Raw genomic sequence first — 19121 nt, 5'->3', positions numbered from 1 at the left:
GCATGGTTCGAACATGACCCCTGGGAGTGCCAGCTAAGAGTTTGGTTCAACGCATTGTCATGAACATGAATCTTTTTGTATGATATCGTACGAAAATGTATGCACACCAAAACCCATAAAATCCTACAAAATTATAGGCCCTCTGAGTGTTCACGTGACGCCGGCTGGCTACGAGCGCCATGATGCGGAGCGGCGGTTGCTGCAGACCTTCGTTGTGTCAGCGGTAGTTGGTGGTTCAGTTACCCAAAAATAGATGACTTTGAGCCGGGTTCAAAGCACAGCGAGCTGCCGGTGGATTCGGCGGACGTTACGGTTAAATTTAGTCCACAAAATATGAGTGTTTTGCCCCGACAAAAGTTAGGATTTGGCACCAATATGACTAGTTAAGAGCAGGAAACAAAGATTGTGGTTTTGATTCAAACACTCCTCCTGCACTCCACTCCCAGGGCTTGGAAGTCCTGTATGTTAGCACCCACCCCTCCACCCTGACCTCCCTATCCACCCTGTCCTCTAACGGTTCAGATCAATTTTTGCAACACAACTGAAGCGTGTTGTTGACAGTAATGGCGGCTCATTCGGAATACGATCTCCTATTTTACGAAAATATTTTACCGAAACATGTTTCTGAAAACATTTTAAGCAAGAAATAGGCCATGTAGTTGCTGAATTGGTCCTCGTTTCAGATCGGTTTGAACGATTTTGGTCTACTTCTATGGATAGTCGCGTCACGTTCAAGAGATTCATTTGCATAAAGACGGGCTTTTTGGACACGTAGCATTTGCAAATGCAGCTCCGCCTTCCCAGGATGCTTTGCGTGCGTGTTAAAGTCGCTTGAAGTCACCCATAGGAATAAAGTAATTTCCCCTTGTGGGAAGAATAAAATATACATGATTATTATTATTATTATTACTATTAAAGTGGAGGTGCCCTACCTTTCCTCGATCATAAGTGGAATTGTGGCTGCTGTAACTGCTGGGTGCTATTACATGTTGTATGGCTCTAAGTGTATTCGGCTTTTGCTCTCAGCTGCATTGTAAATTAAGCTAGATAAGAGCGCCTGCTAAATGCTGTAAATGTAAATGTGATTATTCCACCATAGAAAACTGATTCTGTGGGTTAGCATTTCAATGTGGCATTATAAAAAGCCTGTAAAAGGAAAGACATTAAAGAGCAAGGAACACGTAATAGAACTGGCTGTCCTAAGTATATAATACAAACTCCGGAGTAGTAAATATTCTTGTTTTATGTTTCCTTTATGGTTGCTTTTTCTCATTTCACACTTGGCCAGTTGACCAGTCAAGACTCTGAGTGTAATAAATAATAAAAAATCTATGCTGTATTACTCTGCCTTAGCCATTTGTATATGCAAATCTCAGTTTTAAGGCCTCAGGCCACACTCTTTCCTGCTCCTCCCCACATTTAAATCAAAATAGGCAATTGCTTTTCTTGATTGGCTGTGTCCTGGTTACAGATGAATTTCCATGGGAGGTTGTGCCACAGCGTGAAAAACTCCAAAACAAGCGGTTTGTATGACTTTCCAGCGGTGTGAGTGCACATAATCATCTAGGGAGAAGTATGATGGATTTGTACAGGAGATGATGTGCAATTCTTTATCATCCACCAGCTGTGCACAACACCTGGTGGAATCATGCTGTGGAAAAGGTGGAAGAAAGTGCATATTCTGCACGAAAGGGCAAGGGAGGAGAGAGGGAAATAGGAAGAGATTAAAGTAAGGGAGTAAAGAAAAGAAGAGAAGATGCCTTTTGTATAGAGGGCACATATTGCACGATGATTCCAGCTGATAGGCATTGAAGGCGGTGGCTGTCTAGCTGTCTGCACTTGACTCTTTTTGTCTACTTTTTTTACTTTTTGAAAAGTGTTTGGCAGAAAAGTGTGCGATCATGTGGGATTCCAGCAGCCGAGTTTTCAGGGTCCTTAAGAAAAATGCTAAATAGTATAGGAATGGCCTCGACCCTATTCCTAAGTGTCTTGACTCAATCTGAAAGGCTGAAAACATGTCAGAAATCACAGCCAACTTCATGTTCGAAAGACAGTGATGCCTTGGAATGCGGGGCACAGCCGTTGTTTTGATTGCAACAGGCCTGAGGACCAGTGAAAACATCCTCAATGTGATGAGGAGTCTACAGCAATTTGATAGACTGCCAAAGAAGCTGTTCCCTCAGAACGCTAACTGCATATAGATGCTGGTTAATGGGCTAATTTACAGGCACAGGTGGTTCACAATGCGCACAGGCAAATTCTTCACTGCATTTTAAATAGATCATCTGAAATGTACTCTAGGTTGCTGATATGCAAAGCGCTGCTGTTCTTTATGATTGCTTCTCCTGCTGAATTGAACTCTACGACCCAATCAGCTCAAGATTTAGATTCACGTTCTGTGTTGAAGGGTTCTCTGCAAACTCTGATGAAATACAAGATTTTATTCAAGTCACCTTGAGTATAATGCTGGAAATCAACCTTCTGTTAGGTATCAACGTGTGAGTTAAATGTGTGTATTTACTACAGCAACAGGGTGCTTCAAAAAGCAGAAAATACCAATAAACTGTATCTCCACGCACCTTCCATTCTGTGTGTATTTCTGCCTAAGCGTAAACGTTGACTCTTTGCCAGCGTTTATAGAAGTCCACACCTTTCTGATTCAATTTAATACTTTTAGGAGGACAGACAACACCCCAGTCAGCAGTTGTCAACTCATTGAAAAACAGACACATCAAGAAAATTTGCTGTGTTAAATGCCACGATGCATCATCTGTGCACAGAAAGAGTCAGGGAAGAGAGGAAATGTGAAAGTACCTGTCCCACTTTGGCATTTTCGCACACAAAGGTCTCATATGGACTGGAGAGTTCCGGTGGGAACTCGTTGATGTCCAACACATGGACGGTGACGGCCACCCGACTGCTCAGAACTGGACTATCTGGAGAAGAAAACACAACATAGAAGTGTTTAAATAAAGCACAAATGTGCAAACTGGTTCATGAATGCAGAACAAAATACAACATGGGAGTTTTTTTTTTTTTTTAACACCACTGACATCAAGTGGATACCAAAAGTACTACCATCATATGATGAGCCAAAGCATAAATGTTTATCAGTAGGATAGTCAAGTGGTTAAAGAGGCTGTCATGCCTGAATGTCCAGTCAGAGTGTCCTCGAGCAGATGCTATCTGCTCGCCTACTGCAAGTCGCTCTTGGTTAAATGTGTCTGCTGGAAAACCCTTGATGTGTCTGGGACATGTTGATGCATAACTTGCACCCATGTGCTGTTGTTTTATGGGGCTTTTGATTGATGATGTGATGGTGAATTAAATAAAAGCACAGTAAACGCATCCCACGCGCTGCCTGCAAATAAAGCATGCCTCGCATTAAGGAATATGGCTCTTCAGAGAGAAGAGAAGCTTTTTTTTTCCTCAGGTTCTATTATGGGTTTTAGCCATAAGATGTGCAGCCCGTATTAATTATAGTGTGGAAGCCCCCTTGAGAGGGACCAACTTGAATCCAGGGTTGTTTGTTACAATGTGTCCTCACGGCAGGGGCACAATGGGGAAATGTTCTTTTTGTGTGAAAGCTCAAGTAAGGTAAACTTTATGGATTTGATGTGGGAATAGGCTTTGCTCTGCAGTAGGAGGCTTAAGTTTGTGTGTAGGTGGGTGGTTTAGAAGAATGCAGAAGGGGGGGGGGATCTGTAGAGTCGTCTCAAGGGGATTGGAGACGCAGCCACAGCTCAGTTAGTAACCTGTCTCTGACCTTGACGGAAAAAGCAATCTTCCCACTGAAGTAAAAATGACACAGAGCATGGAATTTGCTGCTTTGCACTGACTGAACTACCAACAATGATGCTCAGCCCGCAAAAATACTGATCTTTTCTGTCATCGAGGTGAATTCTTTGGCCTTTGAAAAGTTTGAACAACTTCATATCTTCTAGATCGACAAAATCTGTCAAATTTCACTTTGAAGTCCAAGGCTTAAGGGTTTATCGTTTCCCCCTCATCTCATCTCAAAACCCCCATCCCCATAACTGTTGACTGCCTCCCAGTATGTCATCAGCGATATATCATTTAGCCCACTAGATGGAGCAATGGTATAGTGATTAAATTCAAATCTGACTCGTGTCAGCATTTCAGCCCAATAAGAAACACTCTATTTATTTTATTGCAACAGAATTCTGTGTTGCTACAGAATGCTTGATCGGTTAGCCATAAAAGTTGCCTGCTTCATACGTCTTTGCTACTTGATATTACTTTTTGATTAGGCTTATTTTAATAAAGAACTAATCAACCATGCAACCAACCAATTAACCACAAATCTATAAAAATGTGCTGCTAAACAGAGACAGAAAGAATCCTTTTAGTTAGCAATCTTTTAAAAGTGCAACTGTGGACAGAAGTAAGCAAGCTCAAAACACAAACTCCATGGTAAGTGTGAAACTACACTCAATCTCTGTAAATAGATAATGTGTGCTTCTTCAATGCATCCAGTCAAGGTTATTATTGCATTTAATAGATCCTCCCCTCGCTTTGACTTTTAAAAAATTGCCACTGGGCTTAAAAGCCAAAAAGCAAACCGTTAATCTAACCCTGGCTCTTATTTAGCAGCGCTTCTGCTGTGCACTGTGTCTCAGGAGAGCAGCAGAGACTGTTCTCATTTTGCTGCATGACTGCAGTGTCTAGCAACGACCGGACAGATCTCTGAGGCTTTCTCAGAACAGTCTGCAACTCAGGTGTTGTGCTAATCACTGAAGAGAAAAAAGGTCATTTTATTTCAAGGAAACTTTCATCCGACAACTCATCTGGTTGGACATTTTCCTCCGGGTCATGGTAATGGCAAATAAAAGGTGTGGGTGGATAAATGTTAAAAAGCATTAGCAGCAAGGGCACACTGTAGATGCAGATGCAGGTCAAATATGGAGGTCTGCAACAATTTATTGAAAACCTGCTATGCAGGGCCGACTGAGGCTGCTCGAGACTGTTGAAAAGTCACAGCATCTTTTCTTTCTGTGCATGACCTCTCCTCCCACAATCCATAGTTACTGTTGGTTTTTGAATGCATTTTGCTTCATTGTTTATTGCTGGCCTTAGTGGTTTAAAACCAGAATTACAGAGTGACGGCAACATCCCAACGATAATAATAGAATGCATCTCAGAGGAGCCTTTACAGCTATTCAATACTCAGAACACAACGTTCTGCCAAATTTCACACAAGGTTAAAAACAGATTGGAACTCCCCTCGAGTTGGGACACAAACTCAGGGGTGCTGGGTGTTATCTCAATCCCTATATGGCACCAGTGCAACCACTATTTATTTTTTTCCACCCAGGCTTTGGATGTGAATTTTTTTCTTTTCTGTCTTGTTGTAAATAATCTCTAGAGGGTAAACAGAGAGGGCAGAGACCTGAATAAGAGGCTGACTTGGTGTGAGGTGATAAAAAAGGAGTGAAACACATGTGGCCGAGGGCAAGATGTGTAGATATACTGTACTGCTTGTACACATTGTGCATACATGTTGTGTTTCTGTTATATATCTCTGTTTTTAGGGTTAGGGTTAGCGCCCTCACCAGGCAGTGACAGTGCTGTTTTCTGTGAAATATTGATCTTTGAGTATTCTCAGCACTGTTTTGAGCGGTTAAATAAACCGCTTAATACAAGAACTTTAGCCTGGTCTCCTACTGGTAGGGGAACCTGACAGTGAGCATGTGTATATAGAACTGAATATTTGGATCGCTGAATCCAAAGTTATACAGCGCACTGAACATTGGTTAATTATTATCCACGAAAACACATCTAAAACAAGTTTGCCTCTCAGTGGCAAATTTAGATAGGGCTATATTAGTTTTGTTAAAAGTCCCTGCATATTTGACTTTATTATTTTGGCCATGTGTGAAACTATGAATGGGAGAATGTGTGCGTGTGTGTTTCTGTGTGGCTGGCGGTGTGTTGCTACTGGTTTCTTGGGTCAAGTATCATAAACTGAACATGTGACACCCAGGTACTGTAAAACCACCGTCTTCCTCCAACTCCCTCCTCCCACCACTCTATATCCTTTCAGTCTACCTCATCTTCCAGTTCCTTGACATTTATGCACAAAAGCCACACAAGGAAACACACACACACCCACACACACACACACACACACACAGACACACACACACTGAAAACAGAATTAGCATGTCACTGCTGTGACCTTGAGGGGAAGTGACTAATATCAGTTTCCAAGGCGACAATGACTCCAGTTTTAACAGCCCATATTTCACAGTCTGCCCTAATGAATATACAGCGTGTGTAATTTTGATTGAGCACCAGCCTGCCTCTGGGATAATGACTTTGACGGTTCTTAGCAGATTTGATGACTTGATGACGATGGATTTGCTTATTTATCCGGAAATTTGCTCCACTTCCTTCATAAAAACATAATTAGCTTGATGACATGTCTTAAAACCCCAGCTCCGCATTGGCTCCCTTTCTTCACAACGTGGTGTGACGCCCACTGCATCTGCTCGCTTTAAAACTTCAGAAAGGTTCCAATTTTACTGCGGTGTAAGTAAAAGTTGACTCTGGCAGGAAAAGCTCCCTCCCAATGCCAATGTCGTCAAATGTGTTGAAAAAAAAAATAAGACAGTTAAAAATGAAAACAGAGTTGAGGAGGCTATGCTAGAGGAGACAATGTCCTGAAGATACATCCCTCTGGGAGAGCCATCATGGTTTATATTCACCATAAACCTTTCCAGCAAAATGGGATTGAGTATTGACTTGAGTAAAAGTGTGTTAAATCCTTTGCACAGATTATGGCCGTGAAAGGACGACGACACCTGCATGAATCACAATCGATCTTGATGTCATACTTACTAAGTTTGGTCGCCACGATGGAGATATTGTGCTGGGCGATGTTCTCTCTGTCAAGGAGTTCGTTTGTGGAAATGGTTCCCTCCACTGGATCAATGTCAAAGTAGCTGTCCAAGTCACTCTTCCAGTCAATGGAATACCTGCGAGAAAATGTTGTTTTAATGGCCTTCATTTCCAACATAAACCAGAGAATTAAACCACAATGATTTCCCCTCTGGGCTCATGCATATGAGTTAGGTGTAATATAATGTTGGCGTAGCCTTCATTACTCAATCTGAATGGTCATTTCCAGAAAATGTGCTGAGGACCGCATATACAATCCAATCTTGTAATGGGGCACATGTACTTTGGCCATTGCTGAGCAAACGTTTTTTTTTTCTTGGGAATGTAAATGAATTTTAGGCGCCCACTGAAACCGTATCAATCTCGCACAGCCAATGTACAACAAAAGGCATAACATGTTGGTTTGGTGTCTGAGAACAGAGAGTGCAACATTCTCTCTGAGAAATCCTCTTTGGTCTTGCTTGCCCAGTCGCTGTGAATGCAAACTATGGAATACAAAAAACGATCTGACACCAAAGCACACGCCACCGACAGCGCCATTCATCATGCCTTGTTTTTTTGATCTTCAAAGGCTATTTTTCATTAATAACTTTGTGATCGTCAGTGGAGGTCCCAGAGGAGAAAATATGTTGTTGTCTTTTATTCCTCTTCACATGGAGGTCAGAGGCTGGGGGTTCAATAGCTTGCTTGTGGGCACCTCCACACGCCAGATGCTTAATTTCTCATTGGCTTGAGCCTGGACTTTCCACATAATGGACAGCTTCTCTGTCACCATCCTGCCTTTTTTTTTGCTCATGGCACACGTGATCTTGAAAAGCTATTGCTCATTAAAATTTCTTTTGCTTGTTTTTTTAACACTATAGAGACTCAAACTGGACTTGAGTCATTATTAGAAAGAGGCCTAGCATGCACTGAAACCCCCAAGTCTTGTACCGTAATGAGAATGATAGCAAAACCATTTCAGCAGAATTTTTACAAGCTTTAGTCCCATCAAATTTTCTGTTTCACTTTGGATTTGTCCACCTACTCTCCTTAACTCTGTGGGTTGGTGTGTCACATAGCCTTGAAGTGAACATGCTCATGTCCAACTAGTTTAGTGTGAGTCTCTTTGATAAATATCACAGCCAAACTCCTATCAAGAGTTCAAAAGATCAATGGTTTACAATTTGTCCACAGGGCACAAACAATTTTTTGGGCTGCTATTATTGGACTCAAGCTGCTACTCAAGCATACGTTTCAATGTCAGTGTGGCCCAGTGGTTGGACAGAACCGCCTCATGCCCAGAATATTGCACATGCAATCAAGTAGGGAGTAGGGATGTTTTGAAATTTCCTTGAGCAAATTAAAAAAAAAATCAAAACCCAAACTTGCAATCTCTAAAGATGAATGGCAAAAAAATGTTTTCAGAAAATTCATTATTCTTATTATATTTTGTATTCATGTGAGATAGAAAACATCAAAACTCTTTGACTTGTAATTGGTTCAATCTGTGAGTTATCCTCAAGGAGAATAGAGCTCAACAGCTGTGAAAGAAATCACAGATCTAAAGAGTCTACTTCAGCTCAACTCAGTACTGACAACTGCCGATATGAAAATTAATTACAGCGTTATCGCCTACTTTGAACGGCTGTGATGTTAAGTCAGTCCAGAAAAGATTCAACACAATACACAAGGTGATTTAAGACAAAAATAAGGGCCCAATTTGTGTTGATTTTCCACAGCTATTGATTTTTAGAGTTTACAGGTTTGCCGCAGTAAACCCTTTCAGTTTATGTCTTCAGTTTCTTGTGATTTGTGAGACCACCATTTTTTAGACAGAAGCAAAAGTTCAGCCTTTACAACTCATTCAAACTTTCAGGAAGTTCTTTAGAATCGGCCAACAATGCAGTATTCATGATGCTCTTTTGTTTCCCCATCTAGAGATAACTCAGCTCTATACTGCTAAATAGCAGAATCAGTTGAGACCAAAGTCTAAAAGCATAATTCCCTATGCATGATGGGTCATTGAGTGTATTGTTTTCAAGTGAAGAATGCAAGGCTGCTCTCTGATGGCACACACAAATGAACAATGTCAGTTGTGGTATTGATAAATATTTAAAGTGCTGGAGACAAAATAGAGATCGACAGAATAGAGGATACAAGCGTCATGTTGTACAAATCTCCACTTCTTCCATTTCTTTTGTTTTCTCTGTAATCAAATATTCATAATAAAACAACTTCCTGTCCATTCAACAGGTGTTTGTTTTTTTTGCAATCTGTGTTACACTTGAGCTCTACATCTCCGAAGAACCATTACTACAAAAGCAAGTGCCTGAGCAACAGCACTGACTGTGATAGGATTTAAAAGCAAAAGGGTTCTCATACATTTTTAAGAATGCACTTCTTTTGTCTTTGTCAATGACAGTAACATAACACTTGAGTGGTAGATAACAATAGACTGTGTGTGTATTCGTGTGTCGGTGGGTTCTTAGCAAGACAGAGAGATTGAGAAAGAAAAGAAATGACTTGCCTCAAGGATAAATGAGGATTTTAGTCAAACATCAGATCTATAAAACTGAGGAGTGGTCTTTGAATGTCCCATCTGATAATTACCAAAAAGAAACCAGCGGCATACAGTTCAGTGCCTCGTCAGAGTCTTTAGGAGACATTTTGTTACACTATGAATTTTGTTGGATTACAATTAATGTTTAAGTTCCATGAAAAACAATTAAAACATAAGAAATTAATTTAATGTATGAATAAAAAAGAAAGAAGGCTTGCTTTAATTTTCAGTTTCTGTGCTTCTGTGTATACCAAACTACTGCTTATATTTGTAAGGCTGTCAATTTAGATGTATGGTGACTGAACAATTTTTGGTTACACTTTACTTGAAGTTTTCTACAGAACAGTGACGTGTCATGAACGTATCATAACGTGTCATAAAACATTATAAACAAGTCATAAATGGTTATGACATAACGCTTTTTTAGTAAGTGTCATTCGGTTTTGTCATGACAAGTTATGGTTATTGTTAGGGTTAAGTTTAGGGTTCATGCGTCATGACTGTGTCTTATGTAGAAAACTTCAAGTAAAGGTTTTTTTCAATGTGTTTTGTGCAAACTTAGCATTAAGTTTGCTACTAATTCAGGATATGTGGGGGAAAAGAAAAGACACGGGCAAAGACTTGTCTGTACCGCCACAAAAGTTGCACAAAGAACTAAAAGAATAATCCACTTTACAGCAACACTAACAGGCAATGTGCACGGTGTTATGTGGTTCCACATCTACACAACACCAAGAATATATACATAATTAACTTTAACTAATTATGTTAATCATCCCCATGCACAAAATAAATCTCCACAAAAGTATCTCATCTTACAGAAGCTTCAAAGACCTGCATCCAACCGCATGGAAACTGTTGGACACTCCATTAAGATTTGTCTTTTTTTCCAAAAATGATAATTTTTTTGTTATATAATTTGCAAGAACATAGCCGTTTCTTGAATATTTTAAGCCTCCGTGGATGTCAGCCAAAGGGGATAATCTGCATATAATCCTTAAAATGTTGAAAAGAAAGGTGACACAAGTTTTGTTAAATACGTAATCTCATTAAAACAGGTGCTCTGAAAAATTGAAATGTGCATCCAACAGGTATGATGCAACAATAAATAAAATACAGAAATCCCTCTGAAGCTATGTTTTTTCCCTAAAGAGCTGCAGTTGTAGACATTACTTTTAAGATGACTGCCTCTGCTGCCACAAGCTAAGCTGTTAACCATACGTTACAGGGCAAACTTTTATTTTTTTATCCATTACAGTGTAGTAAGTACATATACACAACATTTAAATGTCATAGACACTGGACATAGTGAGCGAGTAAAGTTTGATTAGTCATTATCAAAGTAAATTGGTAATTTCTGCACTCAGAGTTCAGACATCACTCGCATACTAAGAGTGCACATGTCAGGTTCATATAGGGGCCACTAATAACGTCTAGTATTGTCCCAATTACATAACGTCAACCAACCAACACGTCCTGAGCTGCAAAAAAGATGATGCTAGCAGGATTTTACATGACAATGTCAAATGTTCTACATAGATTGATTGGTCTCCTGATGAGTAAAGCTGACAATACTCTCAAGATTAAAGCCATGGTGACATTGATGAATGGAAAATGGAGACATTGATGAATGGATTAGTGTTCTAAAACCTTCAATCACTGGCTGCAGTATCACAGTACTGCTCCTTTTCGGTCTTTTATCCTTGTGGGAGTAAACCAGGGATATTTGGTTTAATAGTAAAGCCTCTAAAGATGAAGATGTGCAGTCAGAATCTTCGTCGTTCACTATCAGTATGTAGTAGATAGTAAGATCTAGTCTTCGTGAATAATATCAGAATATAAAATGCTTCTTTAAACTCTGGGTCACACTGACATTCTTTCTTTCGTGTTATCTTGACCCCTATCTGCAACCAAATGAAAATTTGTATTTATCAACCTAAAGAAATGGACTTTACAATTCTTTACAAATTCACTCAATACTGCCATTCCTGCATTCTGATGCCCCCTTTAGTCAATTTGAATTCTATTACTGTAAGATTGGGAATTTGGACTGTTTGCTAGAGGCGAATGAAACTAAAACATGTTCACCACTGAACACAATCTAAATATGTCATGACTAAACCAAATATTTGCAAGTGGAGAAAACTGGATAACATTATGCAGATGTTTCTGTCATTTAATCTGATATTTTCACACAAAATGTGCAGCCACTTTAATATATGCATTTCAAAGTACAACACAATGTACTAAAACGTGTAAAGTGTACCTTGTTTTTAGACAGAAGAGTTTAACTTTACCTGACTGGACTGCTGCTGGCATCTAAATCCTGTGCCGTCACCGCTCCAATGATGGTGCCCGCGGGGGTGTCCTCATACACATCCATCACATAGGAGGGCTTATTGAACACCGGGGGCTCATCCACATCCAAAACGTTAATCTTCACTGTTGCTGTGTCTTTGAAGGCCCCAAAGCTTTGAAATCGTGGATCCAGATGAGCATTGGAGGCATCTACCTTAAAGGTGTATGTCTTCTTGCTTTCGTAGTCCAAGGGCTACAAAAAAAAACAACAGAAAAGAATCAGGTTACTCCAGTTACCAAGTTACTTTTACAGCTACAGTTTATTCTGAAATCATTATCATCACTCCTGCAGTAATCGTCTTCAGTATTCATCCTGTAGGTGCTAAGAACCCTTAACTGTTGTAACTGAATATGAGCATCAGTGTTGGCTGCTAGTTTGCCCTCATTTCATTGTTCTGGTCTGGCATTTTCAAGTATTAATGGCTGCCATCTATTGTCAACATCAGCCTCTTCATATCCAATGAATTTCAGTATTTAGATGATTTCCAATGTTTATGTTGTCACTCAAAACACATTTGAATAGCATTGTTTCCATTTCATGTAAATCCATAACACATATCATTTGAGTAATGATTACACATATTTGTGTTGTTTAAATGACAGCTCCAATGGCAGTCAAAAGCAGGGTCAGTATTTCATGAAAGACACACTGTAGGCCCTGACCAGGTTAATGTCCCCCCCCCCCCCCCCCCCCCCCCTCCCACCCTCAATGCGAGTGTGTCAAACTGCGCTGTCATGGTTCAGCAGAACGACGCCTCTTTACAGTACAAGAGTTCTCCCAACAACAGCTTCGGGTTCATATGTTCTACCTCCTGAAGCTTCTGACATATCAGCTCAGGGTCAATTAGTCAAAGGCGAGGGGTGGAATCTGCATCCTCGGCATGTCTGCACCTGAGGTGTAAACATCCGACAGCAGTGACACCCGTGGTCGTGCTTCTGCCTGTCTCCTGCCCTCTCGTGTGTGACCAACCGTACTTGGCGAGCTCGCAGTCCGTCATGCTCCCCTGGCCCGGAGTCACATGAGAGACATTCCTTTCTGTGTATTTCAAATTGACTAACATGTAACCACTATGGCAGCAATGCTATCTTCTTGCCTCAGGACTCTGGCTTCTCTGGCATGTAGTTCCAAAAAGACACCAAGTGAAAACAGCTGGTAATGGCACAGCGACATGTCCTTATGTAAAGAGACAGTCAGTGTGAGAGGGGAGGTGCACTGGAGGAGGCAGAAAAGAAGCTGCATGAAAGAGAAGTAAGACTAGTGGTCTGTCCAAATTAAATGCACATGAATTAACAATGTAATTAGAGTCCATCCACTAGAAATGATCAGCATCTGCAGAGTCGTGATTTCACAGTGACAGCAGATGCTTTTTGAGCCCTCCGTCTCTCCTCCATCTCCATGGTATCACAGTCTTGCTGCTACAGCAGGTGTCCGTAAAAAGAGGAAGGAAAAAAAGAGCTATGTGAAGGCAAGCCAATCTGAAAGCAATCATTGACCATCAACCACCATGATTGGTTTGATTACAGTGTGCCAGATGCAACTGGCTAGGCACAGCTATAAGATCCTTCAACAGGAAATACACTCTGTCCCTTTCAATCTCTTTCAAGAAGTGACAACACTGTGAGAAGACCAAGCTCCCTGAAGCAACAGCCACGTATAAAGATGGAATTCATTGCAGCTGTCATTCAAAAGCTGATCCCTACAATCAAACTTAAAGACTTCCCGCCAACTTACACCTACAAAGTAGCCTAAAATTTACAATCATTAGGCTATTTCAGTTTACTGAGCCGCCTGCTGGTCCCTGTCAATTGTTGAAAATCAGTATCGAAAGGAACTCAATATGCTCTGCTCCTCAAAGAGTGCGTTCAAGACAAGAATACTACAATTAAAGCCTTCTCATTATTTTGGACTTGGTGTGATTTTCGAATTTACCTAATGAAGGTCTAAGACCGAAACATTGTATTTTCTTTCTGCTTGGTCAGTGTGCAGGACTCTTTCTAAGCTCCTGATCTGCTACTGTTGGTCACATCCTAAGCACCTGCCCGACAAAAGAGGTGTGCAAAAAAGCTTTTCTACATGGCACTGAGTTGGTGTGATTCAAAAGCAGTTTGCAACATAGCAAAGTAAATTTGATATTAAGAAATACATTTATAATAAGAGGCTCTCGTGTTTTTGCAAGCCACATTTCATTCTGCCTGAACCACCGCATGTAGACAGCCATGCATAGCTCAGCTGAAATACATGCACAGGTAGAATAGGAGGAGAAAGGAAGGCGATCCTGGGGAGGCGGACAGCAGGAGGTGTACACCAGGCCTCATTAGCCAGAGTCTCATTTGGGACGAAGAGAAGCGTTGCTTTTCATCTCAACATGCTGCATCGCCACAGTTAGGATAGATGTCCAAATGCTCCCCCTTTATAACTGTCTAATTTACATGTAATAATATGCTACCCGAAGACAGTGGGATGGGGAAGTTCTTTTTTCACATTATAGACTTTGCAGCTTTGACACAAATCTCCGAGCAAGCACAACTGCCATCGTGGAGTTACGTTTGACAACTGTACATGTATAATATTCTAAATTTAAAACAGTTATATAATATATAGGTAACATATACCTATAATATATAAGTGCATGTGGGTCTATGTAGTAAAACACTACACAGGCCTGTGGTGAAAACTCAATTAAGACTGGTTTGGTATAGTCTTGACTCTAAATGTAGCGCTTCTAGCACTCTCTGTCACAGAGAGACAACAAAATAGACAGATAAAATTAGAGAGCTAGCAACTGAAAGCTAGCTGGGGCAAACCGGTCTCATGCCAGTTCGTGAAATGGTCACGTTATTTTGATTTATTGATTCACATACAGGTCACATTAATGTCGTTTATTTCATGTACAGGTCATGATTTTTGAACATGACCATAAGTGACCATTTCCCAAACTGTCATGACACTGGGCTGCACTGGGGGACGCAACAATGGGGAAATGAAACGCCACACGTGGGACAGTGTCAACAGCTCACGCGGGGACGCGATCCCCGGGCGCAAGGACCCGACCCACGGTCTCTGCGGCATGCAACACCAGGGAAATGAAACGTCCCACGCCGGACACAACAACGGGACGGTGGTGGTTAGGAAGAGAATGACGCGGAAAGGAAAAGCCACACACGGGACATGATCCCCGGTCTCCGGGGTGAACGTCATGTGTTGTTTGTCCTATGTTGTCCATAATCACAAAATAGGCTTCCTATGGATATACATTACTTCAAAATTCATAATCAACCCAAGAAAACAACAATCATGTAACCTGTACACAAATCAAAAGGCAAGGCAAGGCAAGGCAGCTTTATTTGTAGAGCACATTTCAGTTCCAGGGACATTCAAAGTGCTTTACACAAAATCAGTTAAAAAAACAGTTAAAAATAAAAACAGATAAAACACAAGAATAAACAGTTAAAAATAAAATAAATAGAGTAAAGTTACAAGTGCAGAGAAATTAAATTATGAAATGAACATCATCATTTAAAGAAGTCCCACTCAAAAAGAAAGGTCTTCAGCCTTGATTTAAAAGAACTGAGAGTAGCACCGGATCTCAGGTTTCTGGAGTTTATCCAGATATGAGGAGCATAGAAACTGAAAGCTGCTTCACCCTGTTAGTTCTGACTCTGGGACAGAAAGTAGACCTGTCCCAGATGACCTGAGATTCTGGGGGGTCATAGTGTAGTAGCAGATCAGAATGTATTTTGGTCCTAAACCGTTAAGGGATTTATAAACTAGCAAGAGTACTTTGAAATCAATTCTTTGAGTACAGGAAGCCAGTGTGAAGACTTCAGAACTGGAGGGATGTGATCCAGTCTCTTGTCTGTGAGGACTGGAGTGATGTGTCCAGTCCTTGTCTAGGAGACTGGAGTGATGTGATCCAGTCTCTTGGTCTTAGTGAGGACTCGAGCAGCAGCGTTCTGAATCAGCTGCAGCTGTCTGATTGATTTTTTTAGGGAGACCTGTAAAGACCCCGTTACGTAGTCTCTACTGAATAGAAAGCATGGACAAGTTTTTCCAAATCCTGTTGACACAAAGTCTTTAACCCTTGATATATTCTGAGGGTATAATAGCTGACTTTGTAATTGTCTTAATGTGCTGTTAAAATTGAAGTCTGAGTCCATAAGACCTACACCAAGATTTCTGGCTTTGTCTGTTGTTTTTAACATTAGATTAGATAGATTAAATAACGTGACCATTTCACAAACTGCCATGAGACTTGGCTGAATGGGAATATACATAGCAACGGCTCGCCGTAGCTCACTGAAACTACATTCACTTACTGATTTTTCTCATGCTGTTGAACTGTGATAGGAGATTATCCATTGTGGTGAAACAACATCCTGGTAATTTAGTTTGTGATTTGACATAACTTAACAGAACAGTGGTTAAATCCAATCATTGAGAGAGAAAACAAAAAACAGCTTAACTCTTGCTAATGGTAACTAGCTTAAAGATACATTTGATACCAATGAACCCTAGACTGGAAATACAAAAAAATGTTTATTTTCTAAAACGTACTAGTTAAAATGGACAAGAAAGCCAAAACAAACACATTTTATTGGTAGTTATTGCATACCAAGGCACATTGCAGTGTAAAAAAGGCCTTCAATCTGTAGTTTTCCGGCCTTCCTGCAAACTTTAAGCCCTTTTATCTGAACTGCACTGCTTCTGGAGTCACAGCTGTCTGCCTTTGTAGGGCAGTCTTTATTAATGTTAATGATCTTATGTTATCTTCTATCTTGTGTTAATAGCAACAGCAAGCCACTAATAACTTTTGAGATGCTGCCACTACTGTGAAAATCCGATACCCTCACCCTGACAGCCGTTTTCTTTGTGAGTCATTCATAGTTGACCAGATGCCTTGATTAGCTGTAATTTATAAACTCACAATACCAATGAATTAAAACAGATTATTTGCCCTATTTGCCAAAGAGTGCCTCCATTATTGCCACCAGAGGGCATGTTACATGACCTGAAAAGTCTCTGAACTGAATGGCATCACACATCCATGTCAGATGATTTTGTACAAAAATGTATCACTCAAGTCTTGTTATGTTTCTTAGTTAATTTGACATATTTATCCACGAGTACACACTGTAGTATTTCATCAGGATTGAAAGGTTTTTCTGGAAAAGGTAGTCATTAAGTAGCAGCAAAGAAAAGAGATGACGACGGAGGAACAAATTGCAGCTCATTTCCTCAGCAGATGGAAGAGGGAGAGGCTTTGCTGACACCCATGGAACAATGCATGGACTACCATGTGATTAACTGTCAAGCGGATCTCACAGATTAATTTACATTTTCTGGTTTGGGGTTTAAAACAGTAATGATGAGAGCTATACTGCCTTTTTTTTAATGTGTCTGAGACTCACAATGGTCCAAGTAGGCTACGCACGGGATATGTGTTGTTAAATAGGAATAAAATGGGGCCAGGAGGGGGTAATGAGAAACTCTCTGTTAATGAGAAGATGTGCTAATGTGTCAACGCTTGACTTGGGGAGAATCAAATCACATCTGGAGGCCATAGGGGAAATTTCCTAGGATGGTAAAAAACGGCCATTCATTCTCTGACTGCATGTATCATTTTGCGTTCCCCCCACCCCCCCCTTCCTCGAAGATGACCTACTTATGTGTACAGAACCAGCCCTGTATGAGTCAGTAATACTCATATCCACACATGTATTATCCTTAACAAGTTCCACACACCTACAAGCAGTGTCTCATTATAGTGCCAGTTGTTATGCACCTTTTTATGGGTTACTGTGGACACAACAAGGAAGTGTATCAACGGAGGAATTTGTAAGGAGGACAGACCGAGTTCCTCTCATGTCAGTGCGGCTGCTCTTCAACATCACAACAGAACACACTTGAAATTCTAGACGTGGTGCTGCGCCCTTTGATATGTAAATGTGCACCTTCATTGCACTGCCAGTGATACTGAATGAAGGAACTTTTTTTCTTACCAATTGAACCTGTTACGTTACAAGGGAATTTGTTAATATAGAACAGGGGATTAATCAAGGCATCACAGTCTCACAGGTACAGTAGTATGCGTCATAAACCAATAAAGACAAGTCCTTGCACTGTCAAACAACGAATGTGCTAGTTGACAATCTAAACTGAGATTTGGTCTCATATGAAATCCATAAAAACCGAAATCTGTTTCTCAATTGTTACTTCTGGTCCCTCCCCACAGCACAGTGGTCCATTTGTAAAGTGTAAAGTCTAATGTAATGTGTTGCAGCTGGTTTTTCAGCTTGCTGGTTATTTTGGGGATGGAAGAATCAGGATCAGGACATGCATATTTAATAGGTTCCATAGTTTATATGTGTGTTCAGTTCACTACAATAGCAAAGATCAATTCTCTTCTCAAACCTCAGGTTTGCTCACGCTATAATATGGGGGGCCGCCTTCTGCCGACACCCATGGGTGAATCTAGCCTTTCCCCTTGGAGAATCATTATCGCAGCACAGCAAGCCATTAGCAGGCTGATTTAATTTGTTTATACTGAACACAGGTATTACCTGAAGAGGCTGGCGATTAAATAGGGTGAAAAATACTCCAAATGTTTAATCTGTCATATGGGGCAGAGCAGTCTTAAATCCATTCACCACAGTATTATGTATTTACAATAGCATTTATGAATCATTAACACCCCCTCACATGAGTTATCCTTTGAGAGTAAATCAAAGCTAAGCCAAACATGCCTAGAATATCACACATTTCTAATTGCAGCTGTGTGAGTCAACACACATCTCCAAACAGCAACATTAGGCCATGTCTGGATGCTTAATTCTAGTGAGGCCGAAACCTCCTGATCCCACTTGACAGCACCCATCAGCTGCAAGCTAAAGTGTTGCCTTTTGAGTTGCATTAAGCGCTAATAGTTCTAACAATGCCCAATACGCAAAAAAAAAATTATGATGATAAGCAATAATGACTCAATGTTCTGCGTCTTACCTGTCATGTCTGTCTGTTGAGAAAGAGTGACTTCTTTATTAGGTCACTGCAGTCATTGACTGGCAGTTCAGCATGATTCTGCCATGCAAAAGAATGCCAAAAGACCTCTAGTCATACGCAGTCAACTGACCACAGAGCACTATGAGCTTATCATCAGCGGAGAAAAGCTTACATGCCCTAGAGAGTGATTAGATGTGAATACCGGGGGGTCCTAACGCTGTGGAGAGAAGATGCTCACTTTATTGTGCTGCCATCAGTCACATTGCTTTGTGTCCTTGGCTGCCTCGAAGCCTCTCCAAACCC

The 19121-nt window shown here is 40.7% G+C and overlaps 1 protein-coding gene across 1 annotated transcript in view; it reads right to left on the bottom strand.

Moving 5' to 3' along the window:
• LOC116671945 (cadherin-12) overlaps positions 1-19121 on the bottom strand; it is a gene marked incomplete in the record, with an annotated part of 99221 nt that overhangs the window by 8963 nt on the left and 71137 nt on the right. The window contains 3 exon segments of the mRNA XM_032503436.1: positions 2815-2936; positions 6862-6998; positions 11761-12014. Coding sequence (XP_032359327.1) covers positions 2815-2936; positions 6862-6998; positions 11761-12014 — 513 coding nt within the window.

The sequence above is a fragment of the Etheostoma spectabile genome, chromosome 22 (genome assembly GCF_008692095.1).
Source record: "Etheostoma spectabile isolate EspeVRDwgs_2016 chromosome 22, UIUC_Espe_1.0, whole genome shotgun sequence".
NCBI lineage: Eukaryota > Metazoa > Chordata > Actinopteri > Perciformes > Percidae > Etheostoma > Etheostoma spectabile.
This window is presented reverse-complemented; position numbering and strand designations above follow the sequence as displayed.